This window comes from Gymnodraco acuticeps, unplaced genomic scaffold (assembly GCF_902827175.1).
Source record: "Gymnodraco acuticeps unplaced genomic scaffold, fGymAcu1.1, whole genome shotgun sequence".
NCBI lineage: Eukaryota > Metazoa > Chordata > Actinopteri > Perciformes > Bathydraconidae > Gymnodraco > Gymnodraco acuticeps.
Genome location: NW_022989819.1, coordinates 356,704 through 376,186, shown reverse-complemented (window position 1 = coordinate 376,186; position 19,483 = coordinate 356,704). Strand labels below are relative to the sequence as shown.

The following is a 19,483-nucleotide window of genomic DNA, read 5'->3' as shown; positions in this document are numbered from 1 at the left end:
AAACAATCAAATGCAACATGTTTATTAATAAATATCAAATATATTACAGATGGGGCATTTTTCAGAATAATTAATACTTTGTTGACACTTGTATCATAACTTAAATGACCTGCAGACTCCCACAGTGTATCAGTTGTATAGTGCAAAGTGCTTTTAAAACACAAACCTTTATTTGTATGGGCAAGGGACCTGGGGATTGTATATGACCTGAGGATCATTGTCTCTAATGTTCTGTAGCATTACAACCCCCCTCAGTCTCTATGCACAAGTCCACTCCATCATCTTTACTGTAAGTCCACTTGTGCTAAAAAATTCTCAGAGGCCTTTTTGACAGCTATTACAACACAATCCTACTGCCTGGCGCCGTTCAACACCAAGGAGCCTGTTTATTGTTTTAATAGCAGCTACTTCAGTATTCTTTGTGCTCTTTTTGCTCCCTTTAGGAATAATAAATCAAGGAAAATAAAACTCAGATGGCTAAAGGACATGACTGGAATGTAAAGCGAAGAAATAAAAAAGCCAAACATGAATGGAAAGGCTAATAAAGGCTGTTTATCCGACAGTGTGTTGAAAAACGTATTGCTGAAATATCATGAACTGGTTAAGAAAGGGTTTTTTTCAAATAATTTTTAAAGACCTGTCTCCTTTTCAGTCTTGTTGACTACTCATGGAATACAAATATTTATCATTTTATTTGAATAAAATTGTACAACTAAAGATTTCAGTCTGACAGGGACATACGGTACAGTTCACGTGTGAGAAACTAAAAGAGAGACAACACATGCAAACACAAATTTCACACAGGAAATATCTTTCAGAAAAAGTGTGGGCTATTCTCCATCAGAGTTTCAGAGACTTTACCAATCAATGACTTCACGATTTGCTCTGCTGTTTTGGCAGACCTTTATTTTAAACTCGCCTAGTCCTCTCTGTATCCTTGTATCCAATGCAAAGTTTGTGTAGTTTACTTTATCATGTGACCTGTTCAAAAGGTGTGTTGTTGTATTGTTGAAAGATGCCCCATTATTCTTTCTTAAATTCAGTTTCTTGTTCCCTTGAAGCTCAGTCGGTGCAATCTTTTAGGTCGCGTTGACAGCAAACTAAAGGCCTTCATCTAAACTTGATTAGAGTTGGTTTTAGGTCATTGGCTGCTTTTATTCTCCTACTTTTTTGTCAATCTTTGAAATCCATATTGAAGCTTCTAAAAGCAAGCTAAATGATGTGTGTGTCTTAATTTAGCTCATTAGTTTCGATGTAGGAAAGCAAGCAGAATGTAGTAAACCACTACTAAGAAAAAGTTACAATATGTTCATGTGGGGACTGAGCCATCAGAAGTAGGACATTGGCCTGTTTTCGAGCACCATAAAAACCAGGCATTAACACTCCACACTCTCCCACCGAACACGGGTACAACAGCAAGACACAACGTCACAATGACATCACAACTGTCTGGTTTATTCTCTAACACTAATGAGCAAGTGAGAGAGAAAGAGAACCCTGATTAGTCTGGCAGCATCAGTGTCAGACACTCAGCAGGGCGTCCATAGCTCGGTGTGTGTGTCTGTGTGTGTGTTATATGTATACTCAAGCATTTGTATGTCTGCCAGTATTTGCTCTCGCCTTTTATTTTCCTCTTGCCATTTCTCTCTTTCTCACTTTCGTCATCTATTCTCTCTCGTTCTCTAAGCTCCAAAAACTCTGATCCCTGCATTCGCTCAGTCTGGCAAATGACTGCAGGGGCTGACAATCCACTGTCAGCATGCGCCGCCACAGTCAATAACACTGTCCCATGTCACCGCACTACACTGGCTAAAGCTCACATTTCTTATCCCTCCAAAAAACTGCTGCTTAACAGCCCTTCTCCGCTTTTACCAATCCTGCTAAGCGCATCGCCAAATTCCCCTTATTCCCCCCCCTCTGAAACCCCACCCTGACACGTTTTTTGGCTCTCCAAATGACCAGAACATCCTTTGGGGGAAAGTGAATGCTGCTGCATATTTTAAGGTCAAGAGTAGCACCCAGAGAAATTTGGGACCAAATGGGATGTGTGTTTCACTACGCCCCTGAATTTTAAGCAAGTGACGGGTGACTGATCTGGCTGTTTCTCTGTAACAAGACAGGGTCATGTAGGCTGTACTCAACACACACTCCAATTGCATATACACGCTTGCATGCATCTATGGGGTGCAGAAAAGCTCAGACAAGTGTTACCAAAAAATGTGAGTCTCCACTATAATCCACTTCTCCTCTATCGTGTTCCATTAACCTCACAGTGTCCACACTTGTTCCCTCTCTTAGGCCCTCCACACAAACACACACCCACACACACTCCTGCACGTCTGTCAGTGTCAGGCCCTGTGTCATCCAGCTCCATTGTATCTGCATGAGGCTGAGATAATGGCATCTGTCGCTGCTCCTTTTGTCAGCCATGTCCCCGGCCCCTGCTCACTGCTGGTCCCCATTAGCTGGCTGCTGGCCCGCTGGCCTCTCCGCTCCACGCTCTGCTGCCTGAGCGAGAAAATACAGGAGACGCCTGTCCCTTCCTCTAACTCCCACTTTCGTTATCCTTTCCCGTGTCCTGTCGATATCCAGCTCCTCCCTCTGATGCGGATTTAGGGTAGGAGAGGAGTTTGGTAGAGCTCGAAAGGTGTGAAATTAAAAGGGAGAATATTTAAAGGCAGGTGTGTTTTGGTTGCAGCTCAATTACAACAGTCTCACTCTAGGGTTTCCGTGAGGGTAAAGGCTAAATAGGAACATTTTTAAAGATTATTTGAGAAATTGGGTGTTGCAGGCTCAATATATTTGTTTCTGATACCTCAATATGACTTGAAGTGTACTACTTTTAATCTATGACGTTATTCAAACGTTTTTCATAAATGAATCAACCACATAGACTTCATAGTTGCAACTCTAGTCATTTTCATTATAGATTATCCTGAAAATTAATTTCCCAATTAATACTTTGGCCTGAACAAGGGAAAGATTGGTATTTATAGTTAATGGATTATTGATAGTTGATGCTTACTCTTCTGTCTATAAACGTATCCCATTAGCTCTTACAGATTTCAATTCATCTAAAATAAAAACCTATTTTAAAAAAAAACATTATTAACCGAAGAAGTGTAGTGAAAGAAATATGTCAGAGAAATTCCTGTTCTACAGATGGAAGTAGAAGAACATCAAAATGACACAAGTAGGTTTGGCCCACAGTATCTCATTATTTGTCTTTCTGCTTTCAACAATATCCAAATCCTTCCAAATTCAGCAGCTGAATCTGAATCTCTGGCTGCCACTGTAACGTTTACGAATATCTAAGTGGAACAACTCATATCTTTACCCATGGGCATATTACTGGGTGGTTTGGGACTAAAAAATCACAAGTTACATTGAAAATATCACAGAAACAGATTTTAAATCAAAGTATGTCATCACTGCACTATGTCCCTTTCATTTCAACTAGACACTGTATAATTGTTCCCTTTTTTCCAGCAGTAACGAATGAATGAGATGACATTAACTTGTCAGAAAACTGCTGTTGAGAGCTCTCTAAACTGTCCATCTCAGCACCACCTCTCCCTGTCCCTGCTGCATAATTACACTCTGAGGCTGCATTGCCTTACAGTATAACAAATGAAGCCTGTATTACATCCGTCACCTATCTTAGACGTCTCACTTACTCTCATCATTTTTCCCTCGTCTCTCAGAAGCATGCCTAATAAAATGTAAAGATGGGAGATAATGCACCGAGTTTTATTAAGAACGTAATGGCAATATCATTGTTGTAATTATACTAAGACATCTAAGATGAAGGGTGGACCGGCGTGCGGAAGTGAGCGTCACATCACTGGCAAAAGTATGTTATGCTGGATTTATTTCATTATTGGTTAAGCGTCCTTAGTAGGGGACAGGGGGCGAAGCAGCGTTGCCTTTGATAAAGCAAGGCAATTTCACCAGCTGCTACGCTGCCAAATTACAGTTGTACATCATGCAGCACTCTCTCTACTGCTTCCTCAACTTCTCCTCAGTCTTCCTCTTCATCTAGCTCTATATCTGTGTGTGATGTTGATCTTCATTTTGCCTGCACTGTGGAGCAGAAACCCTGCCAGAGGAGTGAGGGACAAACGCTGAAACCGCAGACAACAGCCCCATCTAGAGATTGCAAGAAGTCACTGAGTAGTTAATAAATGATGCAGGTGCTCCTAAAGTCTATACATGTTGAGTTGTGGGTTTTTTTGTAACAATTTCTTGATAAGAAACTGGACTTACGTGTGTTGGACATTCTGTCTCGTTGTCTGAAGAGTTGGTTTTATAAATCTCTTTAAATTCAGCCATGCCTGCCGGTGCTATTGTATTAAAGCCATTAAATAAACGCTTAGATTATGAATGAACAGGGGACAATGCTAAAAGATGTTCAAGATAATGTTGAAATTGTATATTTAAAATGGCATTGGATTATATATTGCCATCTGTATTATCTTTAGCAACCATTTTGTCGTATAAACTCAAACTTTGAAGATGTTTTTGTTTGCAATAACAGTTTTTTAAGCTGGTTGCACTTATATCTAAAAACTCTTAAACAATCAATTTCATTGCTTCAAGTGTTATTGTTGATATTTTTTTGCACATTTAGACTTTTTCTCTGTCTTAAGACAGTATTATATTTTATACCTCTTTGTATCCCTTCACTTGTATGTTGTAGATGTATTTATATGTAAAAAATATACTAATTTATGCATCTGTTCTTTTACTTCTGCTGTTGTAACACTTGAATTCCTTTATTTCTTTATTTAACGTTTTTAGACTGTAAGTGTCGACATTGAATTGTATCTGGTTGCACTGTCATCACTACTACCTCTGCTTTTACCACTCTTATTTATTCATTTATTTGTGTCTAATTTTTTACTGCAGTAAGAGTTGCCAAAGAAATGTCGTTGTACTTCGGATGATGACAATAAAGATATATTCTATTCTGTTAAGTGGGAAACAAAAACATACATTTGATCTCATCATTAAAAGGATAATAAAGATACAAGTTGAATAGTTCTGGAGTAAGTTCCTCAAAAGCCCAGTGCACTGATCCTAAATGACCTTCAAAACATCACAAACATGACCTCTCCCAACAGGAAGTGACTGGCAGATCAACAAAGCATCAGTCTGACAGGTCTAACCTATCTGCCATTAGGCCGTCGAGATATCACACTTTGCTTTAATTCACCATCTTTCAGAGTGTCACACTTTATATTCCTTGGCATGGGTAGTCTACATGCGGATGCATAATTTATCTCAAATTAGCGCCTATTTGAGTAAGCATCAAAGCAAGGCGGCTAAGGTTGGAGGAGAGCTTAAGGAACCGCAGGGAAACCCTGGCCAGGATTAATGCGGGAGATTTTTATAAGAAATTACTGGCTTAATGAAGTGGATAAAAAAGCTGTCAGTGTTTTATTGCATCTAAATTGTGTGGAAGTGGTGTTTAGCTGTCTCGCCTACTCCCAACATAATGGGTCGTGACAGTAGCTTTGAGGCTTATTTAACTTAACTGGTGAATAACTTGCATGGCGAAGCTATTCAGAGTTGTTTTTATAAACCAGTGAGGGGGTTTCTTTTCTCCCTTCCTCTTCTCACTCATGCCATAAAGACAACAGCAAACACAACTAAACTGACTATAAACATTGCACTTCACATCAGAGAAGCACTGACAAATACCATTTGGAGCATTTATGCAAAGGTTAAAAGGCACATTTTGACTGTTAACATAATGATATCCAGAAAATATAAACGTCACTTCGTTACTAATCCTATGCCAGCCGAAATGTATGTTACATCAATACTGAATAATCCAATTTGCTCTATTGTTATGGTCATACTGCAGGGCCAATAAATGAAATGGGGTCTCTCTCCCGCTCACTGTGGTTATAGAAGCTGCTGGCGTTTATAGTCGTACGTTAACAGGCTGTAAAATTCAGAGTACAGGTTTAAAAACAGCTAACTGTCAATTTAACAAGTATGAGAACAGTTATTGTACTTGGTGAATGGGGAAAGATGAATAATGATTCACCGTGGGAACACTGGAATAGTCCTACAGCGCCATCTTGTGTTTGCTTGTAGATTATATGTCAGGGGGACAATCCAGGTGAATAGGGTAAAAGATTTTAACCATTCAGTTGAGTATTTACAACAAGACACATGTTTTATATGAATTACAAGCTGTCTCAGAGTGTTGAACTATGCAACTGAGGCCAACTTGGAGAATTTATGAATAATGTAAAGAGTAGTATTTTGGATTATTTTTTACCCCGTCTGAAATAAGACATGTTTAGGAAGCAAGACAGCCCAAATTCTAAATATTGACCAGTGAATACAAAAACAACGTTGTACCTGTAGTGTGGTGTGACCATTTCAAGAGCACTTAATGAAATCTCCTCCAAGTTATCTCCTTGCAACAAGTCCTAATATCCCACTTTTTAAGATAGTGGTCAGATAATTAGTTTGTATAAACTACTGGAGCAATTATGACAAACAAAAACTCAAAATTAAAATGTTCATTTATTTCACATAGTATAGCATCATCACAATACATAAAATCACTCATCCATCACAGTTCTGATGTGCAAGTGTTCATTTCAGGTGACTAATAATGACTAGGTTAAGAGGGTCTCAGGGTCTGTTTCAAGAAGCAGTTTCACAGAGTTACCGGAATAATGTCTGCCGAGTTAAATCTGCAACATGAATATTTTGCACATGTTTTACTGCGCAAACATATCAAGATAACATGACAGTCAGGGTTTCCATACATCAGTCCTGATATAAACAAACAGGCACCTAAACGTTGTGGCTATAGAAATGACATGTGGTCTTTTTCTTGTTTATCGGTTTACTCGTCTTGGTTAGTTGCAGTTTCTCACATGGTTTTCTGCATGCTTGGAATGGGTACATTTTGTTTTTGTGAATCCTGCTGAACAGAGCCAACTAAATACAAAACAGAATTAATAATTTTGGGCAGGACTGAAACTGTAGGAGGAAAAACATGCAAGTTTCAACCAGTTCATATTATCCTCCGAAAATGTCTTACCGTATTTATAACATATTTTTTCTAAATAAATGGCAACAAGGTTAAAACCGAGTAATTTCAATATTTTGGCAGTGCTTTTTCAGAATATTTTCAAATTTCCAACCAAAATATTTTCTACAATCTATCATAAAGTCAATCGATTTTTCAGTGGAGCGCACACAGAAAAGTTACTTTCACGGAAGAAGAGAGTTTAATATGCTAAGCAGCTGTTATGAGAAGGTCATAAACTCTTTCTGTAAAAAGGTCCCAATCAAAACATTGACATATGTACCTGCATACACACACACACACACCCACATGTACCTGCATACACACACACATGTACCTGCATACACACACACACTTCCACATGTACCTGCATACAGACACATACACACTTCCACATGTACCTTCATCCACACACACACACACACACCTGCATACACACACGAGACCCAGTTAAATGGACAACGCAATCCCTTTTCAGTCTGCTCAAAAAACCTTGTTTTCCCTTCACAATTGAAACCAAAAAGCGAGTTTCGGCAGCATTCAGGTAGGGTGAGGTGAGTGGTGGTGAGAGAAAGCTTGCACTGCAGACAAGCTTCATCTCCATAAGGCCATCTCTGAACATGTACGAGTGTTAGGACCAGCAGTTCACATCCACCATCTTTTTTTCTATCAGCACAGAAGTGGCCGGGGTGGGTTCATCTCCACACAGATTCCTACAAACTGACATCAAAGTTTTGTCCATAAGCAAGAGGTCACAACAAGGGTTTGTTTTCCCTCCTCACATTGTCCGTGGAGAGGGACAAGCAGCTAATTATCACAGCCTTTGACCGTGAAATCCAAAGAAAGGTCCTGGACTTTTTTCCCTGTCCAGTTTCTCTCTCTTTCACTTCCTAACAGTGCCTCTAATTCCCCAGAAACGAGTGCTTGCATTTCCCTTCCAGCTTGACGGGTCGCTGCGCTGTCTCACACTCTTGGCTGTCTCACAGTACGTTGGGTGCTGGGAGGAGAAAGGGGTTGTGGTTGGTGGCCTGTGAGCCCCAGTTCAGTACTCTCTCCTCCACAGGCTCTCTGCTTGTTTCCTTTCCTCTTTTTTTGCATCTTTTTGTTTTTTATTTGAGATCAGTGTCTAGACAGTGTTGCGCGGCGTCCCGTTCAGAGCGACGGCCTTGCTGCAGGGCGAGCCCACCGCCTGGGAGCCTGTCGCGCGCTGCGTGGTCACCCCCACCTCAAACACTTCATGGATGGCCTTCCGGAAACAGTGGAAGTTGTAGTCTATTAATCCTAAAGGGGCGAGAAATAAATGTGACGTAAACACATGAGATCTAAATGTTCTTGTGTTTCAAAAACATGGGACAGACATGACCAACAAACAGGCTGTGGTGGGGGACATTTTGCTTTCTTTAATGCGTCTGAATTACAGGAACATTAGGTCCTGAATATCAAAGAAAACATATTTGTTAAAAACAAAAAGGAGCCCTCATTAAATATATTTGTTGTGTTCATAGCGTCATGTGCTTGGTCATGTTAGGCTCCTACATGTCATTTGTGATGCATTGCAAATCAACACTAGTGTGAGGAAAGGTCCATACCTCCAACATCCCCATATTAAAGTTTTCTTCCACCGAAACAAGTTATTTTGTTACATCAGAAAATAAACAATTAAAGAGAGCAACGTGAAATAGAAGAAAGAAACATAAAATAAAGATCCGACTGGTCCCCTTTGAGAAGTTGGGCTGAAGTTTGGGGACTGGTCTTCTATTGCATTGTAACGCCTTATAATATAGTCAATTTATGCAAACTATGTTATAATGTAATTTATAGGAACCCAGCAAACTAAAAATGGCATCTCCCAGGCAGTCAGACACAAACTAGTTAAAGAGGCACCGATACACAGTTGACTCATCACCAGTTATACTAGTAACAATAACATAACCATTACATTGAAGGTTATGTTGCATCAAACTAAATATGTGGCGTTTACTATAAATTGTAATATATGTTTATTATATATAATTAATATGAATTCCCAAAACTGTCTTGTTCGTTATCGTCCATAAGGGCAATACTACATTTCTCCCTTTCATATACTTAATTAAAAACACATTGTGTATATCTTTCCTCTGACTTCATACACTAAATGGAAATAAACACTTGCTGTAATGCTAGAATAATCCAGAGGGAAGTGTCAGAGCAACATCACTATCGGCCTAATGAAGTCCACCTCGCTCCAGACAGTTTACCTTTGCGCTCGAAGCTCTCCTCCCGCAGGATGCACACCAGGGCCAGGAACTTGGTGACCTCCTTCAGGTAGAGCACCGTGGTGTTGTTCAGCTTGATGATGGCCATGGACTCTTTGTCGTAGGCGCTGCCGCTGCCGTCCTCCTTCAGACTGTCCAGATGAAGCACAATAACACCGTGATGGTCAGAGGAAATGTGGAGTTAATTACAGCTCGTGGATGAATGAAGACAAGCGATGCATGAATTAGGTTTTGCTTCAATGAAAGCTTCTTAAGACAACACAGGAGCATATTTGATACCTTACAAATCATTCAAATGTAAGTTCTTTATTTAAAATGTATATCTACTTTAGAGAAACTCTTCCGTAGGTCGTTAATCATTTCAATCAATATATAACACTTTGCATACATAAAAATGTTGCCCAAACAAAAATAAAAACATATCTAACCCTCATGGTCAAAGACAGAGCAACACATCATTCTGTGATTAAAAAAACCCAACACCTCCAAAACTCAATTAACACAGGACAGAAAAACAAGTACAATTGTATTTAAAACAAAATTAAAAAAAAGGTACTGCAAGTCTCGAGTCGGCTCTTAAAAGTATGAACACTTTAATAAACATATTAAGCCTGTACAAAAAAAGCAAGCTGCATCTGAACGACAGATAGATCTGTTAACAACTCTGACCTCCATTACTAATGATGAACTGATCACACTCTCACCCGTAGATGCAGGAGACGTCGATGACCACGTCGATCATGTCGCAGCACAGCTCGTAGGACTGCATGTCCACCGGAGAGCTGTCTGTGGCGATGTAGATCTTACTGACCACATCGAACAGGAAGGCCTTCTCTATCCCTGAGTTCTGTCAGGGACACACAAGGAGGACAGAGAGGAGGAGGACGAGAAGAGGGACATAAATACATGTTTTATATGGTAGAGACATTGATATTAAGACAATAGGGTTGGGCGATGTGAAGATAAATGCTGCTAGATCATACTAAGTTGGCAACAGTGAGAGTGGGGCAATAACTCATGTGTTTTTTTTAATAACCATTCCATCAATGAAGTGATTATGTTCAAATCTATTTTCCAATTGTAATGCATTAATCAACCATTAAATATCTAAATGTTTACAACTTATGTGGCAAGTTTCTTTGTGTTTCTAGAAAACCACTTTTTCAAAAGTATTTTAGCTTATGATGAATATTCTGAAAAACGCCAAATTGATTATTTGTACAGCCCTAGGTGTAGTGGTGCTGCTAAACGGTGGTAGTCACTCCTGTTATGTTAAAGGTAGGGTAGGTAAGAATGGAGAAACCAGCTCGAGTGCGCTAGAATCTGAAAGTTCGCAGTCGAAAAAAATCTGCCCCTTCCTTCAGACTTCCTTCCAGAGCCCCTCCTCCAACACACACGAACGCGCACATGACCAATGAGGGCACGAGATAAGTTTGTGCACGAGATGGAAGGCTTATTTTAGCCGGCTCAGATGATTGGTCGTGCTTTTTACAGCGCTACGGCTTCCACAGATGACATTTTTTTTTAATGTATTTATTGTCAAAGCATTTCATATTTCATTGCTATCGGGATGTTAAGAGCATTCCATGGAATATAACAAGTGTTTCTGAATTGAATTACCTACCCCACCTTTAATGGGTGTACTTTATTATGGTTTAGATTTGCATCTAAGTTTGCATGATAAAGCACCTTCATTGGGCTAGCTTTGAATTTGCTCGATCAGATAAAAACTGACGTGTCTGCATATTTGATCCACTAACAAAATGCCTCAATCTTTTTTTTTTTTACTATAAATACAAATATTGAAATGTAAATATAGGTTAGAGGATTCTCTCCGTATTCCCCACTTCGTTAGGATAAGTAGAGTTACCCTGGGCTTCACTTTGGTGTCGTTCATTCCACACAGCTTCATAATAAAGTGTTCACTTAATATTTAAACGCCTCTTTAATCATCCAGTTAAGGAAATGGGCCAACAGAGAAAAATATACATAGCCACGAATCAGAATCTTTCAAGTCATGTTAAAGGCAGAGACACGGAGTTTAATGAAATGCTCTTTGAAGTATTTTCAGTGCTTAATCATGACATCAGAGGTCTCAAAAGAGAGCTGGACCTTTAGACTCTTTACCTTTTCGAAGGGCTTTTTGCCTGACAAATATATACTTTTCTTAAACAAGATAAGCCGTTTGAATATCAGTCCATATCTGTTCTCTACTTACAGAAATGAAGATGTTGAGCAGGTTCTCCAGAGTGGGGAGCTGAGGGATGAGCTTCTGCACCACTTTGCTGAAGGCCTCAAAGATGGAGTGGTCGTAAATACTCGTCAAGTAAAAGCTGAATGAGAAAAAAAAACACAAACGAGGAAGTGAATTAGCAGATACTAGTAGGAAACACTTCTTACTTCCTCAAAACACACATGAAAGCAAGTCAAAGTACAGATAGTCACGAGGTCACATGACATGGAAGAAAAGAGCTGTTAACTGCAGTATTTAAGTCGATTCACAGGAATACAAATACAAAGTTGGCAGGAAACTTCCTATGATGAAACTGGACACATGATTAAGACTTTATACCAACATGTGCAAATAAAAAAGATCACGAGGAAGCCAATAGAATGTTCTGTGGTAGCTCAACCTTTTAATGCATTACAGTGAAGGAAGCGCCGGAGAACCACAGTGCAGAAAAAGCTCTGCAATATATCTGGGAGTGCTCCTGCTGTCTAACCGGAATAAACAACAATCTGACCCGACATAAAACACAGAGGAGTGTGTGCCAACAAACAGCCAGAGACGCTGCTGCAGAGAGAGAGAGCGAGAGAGAGAGAGAGAGAGAGAGAGAGAGAGAGAGAGAGAGAGAGCGAGAGCGAGAGAGAGAGAGAGCATGCGTGAGTGTCGTAAAGCTCCTACAGCGTGTCAGGGCAAAGGCTGCAAATATTGATTTGTTTATTTTTGATTAGGGCTCTAACAACAATTGTTTGCGTTACAAAGTATACAGTTGATTTAGTTTTTAGAAAATATGCTAAAAACTATTATTATCCAAAGCCCAGAATGACACCCCCTTGGTGGTTTTGTCTCTGTAACGATTCAAACGCACAGAATATTCTTTTTACAATAAGGACAGAAAATAAAGTCATTATATTTGACAGGCTGGAACCCGAGTGGATTTCTGCCATTTTAACTTCATAAAAAGCACTGATTGCATCAATTATCAAAATTGTAACCAACACATTATCTTTCCATCAACCAATCGCTTATTCTCCCTTATAGCTGTTCATCTAGAATAATGTATTGATGACATGATAAGTCATGCATAACCACGGTCATCAGAAGTCTAATTTGGATTGAATAGTAAACCAAAACATGTCAGAGGCATTTCATTTACAGACCAAAATGGCAAAAAGCAAACCTCACATCTAACACGAAAATAATACAAAATATATTGATTTATTAGAACAAATGTCACCGTGTCTTGCATCAATTGACAATACTTTCATGAATTACATTTAGCTCCTAACCCATTAATCATGTTGAGCTCTACTCAGGGCTGTTTCTTCAAGTTACAAAACGTTTTGCTAAGACAGAAATTCGATCAATTTCAAAATAGCAAACACTACATGTGAACTTTAGCCTTCTTTCCAAGTCTTAAACATGACAGACCTTGGTTGAATAACAACCTCTCTGGTATCTGAAGCACGGGTCAATATTTCTTCATTAGGAGCACAAAGTGGAATCTCACAGTAACACTGAGAGAATGCAGGACACCAACATGGCTGACATCACAGAACCAAGCAACCATTAAGCTCCTACTCTGAACCACTGGGTTTAACAGAACCATCTCTAGGACTACATTTAATTAAGTCAAACGCGTGGGGTGATAATGATGTTGTACGACATGTGCAGAGAAAGTTGGGACACCTTAAACTGCTTGTGAATGCAGCCTTATTTACTAAATTAACAGATGTGATGCAGTGAGGGTGTGACTGGCTGAATATTAGCACCTACATGCGTTTGGTTGTTTTAACACCAATGTCTTTTGAGAAATACTGAATTAATATGTTTTACAACTACAACTCACCATGAGACATCACAAGATGGGCTACATTAGAGGATTAACTTGTCTTTTATTAGGAACATGCAAGAAACGAGATTATGAATAACTGTTTAACATGAAGATAACAAAGCAGACAAAACATGTCTTAAGAAATCTGTAAGAATGAAGGTCCTTTTAACCGATGTTTCTGATGAGCTGACTTTAGGCCAGCATCAGTGTGAAGTTATGTAAAGGTGTTTCTCTAAGGGAATTGTTTTCAGATTAGTTTCTGCACCAAACTGTTAAGAGTTATTTTCAATGCTACAACAATGTGTTTTATCGAATTTGGGTAAATCTGCCGTGCTGACCCACAGTCTTACTATAAGCATTTTGTGTGCTGCTGTGGTTAAAAAAGATGTTCTAAAGTGTGATTAGGCATCAGGTAGGTAAGGTAGGCCGTTGCTTTAACAATGACCGATAGAAGTTGCAGCCCAAACTAACCATGCAACTTCAATTGTAAGATGAACTGAAGGATTAAGGTTTCTTTATACCAGAGTTCATACACTTTTTCACCAATGATTTTCAATGACCTTTACCTAATTTTCCATGACCAAAAAAATGACTCAGCAGTACCACTGAAAACGGTTTATTTTAACATGGAACAGGAAAATAAGGTCTGAAACATGTTGTGCCTATCTAAAACAAACAGCAGGCTTACTAGCTTCTACAGGCTAAAGCAACTCAAGTCTCTCACCAGCAAAATACCTCAACAGTTAAATGCCATTTTACGTTTCATTACTATACGATATAGTATTTATTATCATTAAAGGATTACTATTTCGGCGATTAGATAAAATATAAATTATATTTGATGCAACTTTAGTTACATTTCCATGACTTTTCCAAAACTTTGGGGAAAATATTGTTTTCCATAACTTTTCCAGGGCCTGGAATTAGCTTTTTTGAATTTCCATGACTTTTCCAGGTTTTTAATGACCGTAAGAACCCTGTTATACATTTGAAAAAGTGTCCATTTCTTAAAACCAGACTTAATTATCGGGCAAATATACTATAACAAAAGTCGCAAACGTGCTCATGGAAATGTTTTATCGTATAGTAACCCTTTAAGTCTGACTCAGTGTCTATAAAAGATCTACCACTATAGGGCATCCATACGTTTTTTAAAGGCAGCACACCCTGATGTAAAAACAATACCAATATGCTATGGTGTTATTTCAAATCGGAATAATGCTCCATTTAATATAGGTGTTATGAAATGTTATCTTAGTTTTATATTTATAGAGTCTGGTGTTAGTAGGCAAAGTAGAAGAGCCTATTTGCAAGCCCTTACAGTGATGGAGGAGTGATAGTGATACTATGACGCAATATGTGCAGATAACAGGTCTGTGTAGACATCAGTGTGTGTGTGCATAACTCTGAATCAGAAATACTTTCTATACCAACATGTGACTGTGTGGAAAGCCAGGATATAATATGTCTTCTTAAATGATAAGACATGTTAGATGAAAGTTACCTGAGATGCAGCTTCTCTAAACTAGCGTCGGCCAGGTCGTCGTTGGCTCTCTGATGGATGTCTCTCTGCGTCTCGATCTTGTGATCGTCTGAGAGGCCGTCTACTTTATGGATAAACACCTCGAAGTTTATCTCTGGATTGACTCTGTAGGCGCGGGACACTGTGAGGTGGAGCCTGCTCAGGGCCTCCACGTAGTCATCCTAAGAGGAGGAAAAGGTCATATCTTAATACACCAATTTAATAATCAAATCTTATTTGTAGAGCACATTTAAAAACGATTTTGGTCAAGCCAAAGTGCTGAACATGTAATTTAAACACATACAAACACATGGGTTTGTTGATTTCCTTGTTGATTTCTACTGTCAGGAATTCGCCGTGACCTGATTGTCTATGGCTCAGACATGGCTGAAATCCCAGTTTACCTCTAAATTATAATCTTTTGGTTAACTAAAATACTGCTTATAGTGTTAATCATGTGAAAATATGCACACATTTTCAGTAAGTGAATCATAAAAAGACAGAAAACGCATTACAAAAACAAATCTACAAGTACCTTTTAATCCATTTTAGATCACAATTATCTCCTTCTTAAATTGAATCAATCTCCATATAATGAATCACCTTTATTTCTGCCATACCGTCAGCAGTCAAGACAAAAATAATTAGGATTGTGTATACATTTTAACGCCTCAAAATGAAATCTCCCTCTTCTAATCGATCTTCTGCTTTGATTAACACTATAAGCAGTATTTTAGTTAACCAAAAGATTATAATTTAGAGGTAAACTGGGATTTCAGCCATGTCTGAGCCATAGACAATCAGGTCACGGCGAATTCCTGACAGTAGAAATCAACAAGGAAATCAACACACCCATCTTTTGAAAATGTTGGAGTGACAACATGCTTTTATAAGCTAAAAATCATCTGTTGCTTGCGGACATAATATTCTTTGAACCAGGAATGAGGAAATGTAATGCTACATTGTCTAGCGAAACAGCAACACCAGCACACGTCTCCTCAGATATCAGCATGTGACAGAGTGCTGAAACTAATCGAATCTGATGCACCTTGTTGTGTACGAATAAACCCTGCAATCACATCTGCAGTTTCTAATGTCATCGCTCAGATTACTTCTTGAAAGCACTTAGAGCACTGACATAAAAGCCACGGCATGTCATTGTTTTTACCATGGCTACTCTGGCTGTCTATCAGTTTATCATCAGGGGCTTTTCAAGGGCCTTACATGAACAGTGTGAACTAAAAATACAAGTTTGTTCTCTTTATGCGTGCACTTTCACCTCGACGAAATGGAAATGTGGGTTCAAGCAAGTCAGAGTATTTAAAAACATGAAACCGTTTTTTTTCATATCTAAAATATAAACCCCCCAAAAGTGTTGCTGTGAAACCAAATTTCCGTTCCTCAGGTTTATGACCATTAATGTTTCGTTTCTGTTTGTCACCTGAGCATCGATGACAAATATCAAAGCCCCCGTTCCTCTGAAGATCATCTCGTAGTCGAAGGTGGGGTCGAGGAAGTCCACCTGACCCGGGAAGTCCCAAATCTGGAAGTTGACGAAGGAGCTGCTGGAGATGTCGTCTTTGTAGATCTTGTTGGTGCTCTCCAGGAACAAGGTCTCATTGGGAGACATTTTGTGGAACACCACCTGAAATCCAAAAAGTGTTTGAGTAAAAGAAATGCTTTGATGCTCAAAAGTACCCATATAAGTCCCAGACAGAGCGATGGCCAAGTTGACATACCAAAAGCAGACGAGCAGGTTATGAGGAAACCACAGAGCTACTTTCAGACAACGAGATACAGTTCCTGCATACAGCTTGTGACGGTGGAATCTCACCAGAATTCAACAACACTTGGCCCTGGTAAAGCTTGACAATAATACAACGATTACAGTATTTCACAATAACACTACAGCAACAAAACCAGTCTGGTGTTCAAGTTGAGTTATCTGAAGAGAGAAATCCTCCTTGCTACTTTTAGTTTTGAAAGGTGGATGCCCTTATGGGTTTTGAGGATAGAAAATATTAAATTAGATCCACTTCCCTAAAAAAAGAAATATTTGTTTGTGTAATTTTCAGACATATCAGGTGTATGCTCTTTTGCTTAGTTGTATTGTCTGTGAGGATATAGTAATCATTTGTTTCACATTCTTCCATCTCATTTATTATAAAATGATGCATGTTGGCATACAGTATATGATTCATCGTCATACAGTATGATGTATGTGTAGGATTGGCTTCTAATATTGCAGTGTGTATGTCTTCTTAAATGTGACCATGTTGTATTTTGCAAATTGCCTGTATTAAAATAAGGCTTTGTGGAGTACTCCAGAATTATTCGTTATCCTATCTCAAAAGCATAATTAGGACGTCACACGCTGAGAGAGAAATATTGCAGACTCATTTTAATGCCACAAATCCCTCTGCATTTACAGCTTGTTTCAGCGGCATGCTCAAACAGCAAGTGTAAGACTGCAGCTTTATGAAGTGAAGTGTGGTTAAAGGTTGAACACAGTTACAGGTAGAAACCCAGCTGCCGTGGCGCATGGTGAAAGACATTGGACTGTTTATTTTCTACTTCAAGTTGGAGTCAGTGTGTGGGCCACTGAGGTCACAGGCCAATGAACCAGCAAAAAGCCAAATCACATGTTTTCCAGCCGGTACCGGGGGCTTACAGGGGGACATTAATCTGAGACCTGACGGGTGTGGATTATAGCAAAAACAGTACAAGTGCTTCAGTACAGAAAACTTCACTGCTCTTGTTTCTTCAGGCAGTGTTAGGAGGTTTGGCGAGTCACGCTACAAGCAGTCTGATTCTACTTCCCTTTTGATTTTGAACATAAATAATAAAATATCAAAGACGGCACCACTGCTACTCATCTATTATTCAACCTCAGGGCCCGTCAGAAAGAGGTAGACTTTACGAATTTAAGTGAAACAGCTAACCTTGCAGTCGGGAGTTAGATGGATCACGAAAAATAAAAAAAGTCAGTATCAAAGGGCCAACAGGGGAAGTAGGGGCCCCAAAAGCCCCAGGTACATTGCATGTCACTTGGTTTAATTAAGCCCAAATCTGTCTGAATAGATATCACTAATGTATGATGTTTACAAGGCTTATTTTGTGCGCATGTCTTGAAGAGGGAACCTGTGTCAAAGTCTTATTTTAAAAGCGTTATTATACTTTATATTGTGCTCAAATGGTTCGATTTTAAAATGAGGTTGAACTTCCACACATGAAAACACATTACTATTCCATTACAGAAGTTTGGTTTTCATGCATTTCTTTTGTATCAAAGGTGGACCATCGCAGCTTGCAAAAGCATTATTAAACCTTTAAGAAACACCCAATACAAGCTGAAGGGGAGAAAATAGAGGTTTTATTCACCACAGCGCAAGCTATATATATATATATTAAGTGTGACTATTGTTTGAGTCTTCATCTATCAAGTAAATTGATCACAAGACAAACTACCTCAGGATCTGCTGTTGTAGCACATCTTCCATCTATAACATATGCTAGGGGGAAACCCTGAACCCTGGGAGGGGTGGTGCTCTGGACTTGAATGGGATCATGCTACACATGAGATGGTAGGAGGAGGGTCAGTCGAGGGCCCCTAACTCCTTTATCCAGCCATGTTTTAGAGAGCATGTCGGCCACACTGCAGGTGCACTGATTTAAAGCAAAGTGTTATGACTTGCAGAAAGGAAGGTGTGGTCGGGTCATGTGAGAGCTACACATCAGACCTGCCTCACAGCTGCGAGGGTGGGACTAAGATATATTTGGCATGTTGGATAAGTTGTTAACCAAACAGTCACATGCTTTTATGTCCATGTATCAGTAAGGATGCACCCAGCGAGCTCTTGTCTACCTGGTTAATAATTCACCACTACAGCTGCACAAATGTTAGCTAACACTGAAGGCTAGCTAGGCATTAGCTGCAGGAGGGGGTTTAATTGCAGTTATTCCACTCATGTGGCTAGCTATCTGCAGGTTCATAGCTAACATCACCTACGACATGCTAAACTAGCCATCCTGGCTAACGTCCCATTTACTTGTGTAAGGCTGAAGGGAAGCTCGCCTCAAAAGGCTACTAGTTTAACATCTCTGTTTACCTTCTGTATGGATGATTTTCCACTTCTTCTTAGACCCATGAGCAGGATCCTCGGCTTGCTGTCGGACGGCGACGGGCTGTCCTCGATGTCGGCCTCCTCTTCTTCACCATAACCGAAATCTTTGGGGAACGAGTCCGCAACCCCGTAGCTGTCAGCCAGCTGTTCCACCTCGTACTGAATCGACATTGTGACCTATCGCTTCGCCTCTTCCCCCCCTCTTACTTGTCGGTCACTACACCCGTTATTGTGTCAGGGGAACGGTGCGCACCACAAGCTACCGTTACACAATGAAAACAGCTTGTCAATAACGCTCAGGCTACTTGGAAACACCGAGCGTGATCCCACACATTTCCTTAGGATTTCCTCTCGCCCTTTGTACCCACCTCTTGGGTCTGATTGGCTGACTGAATTCAAAGACGAGCTGTGATTGGTTTAAGCAACCTGTCACTCTACTGAGGTTTTTCGCTGTCACCTGACTA

The 19,483-nt window shown here is 39.6% G+C and overlaps 1 protein-coding gene across 1 annotated transcript; it reads right to left on the bottom strand.

Annotated features, from left to right (window-relative positions):
- Positions 1 to 6,524: 6,524 nt before the first annotated feature.
- Positions 6,525 to 19,381, bottom strand: rragca (Ras-related GTP binding Ca). The gene is made up of 7 exons (XM_034233269.1): positions 19,005 to 19,381; positions 16,337 to 16,540; positions 14,878 to 15,077; positions 11,534 to 11,648; positions 10,020 to 10,162; positions 9,298 to 9,446; positions 6,525 to 8,338 (listed from the first exon to the last, which is right to left on the bottom strand). The coding sequence occupies exons 1-7, from the start codon at positions 19,188 to 19,190 to the stop codon at positions 8,184 to 8,186; spliced, it is 1,152 nt and encodes a 383-aa protein (XP_034089160.1). The 5' UTR covers positions 19,191 to 19,381; the 3' UTR covers positions 6,525 to 8,183.
- Positions 19,382 to 19,483: the final 102 nt, after the last annotated feature.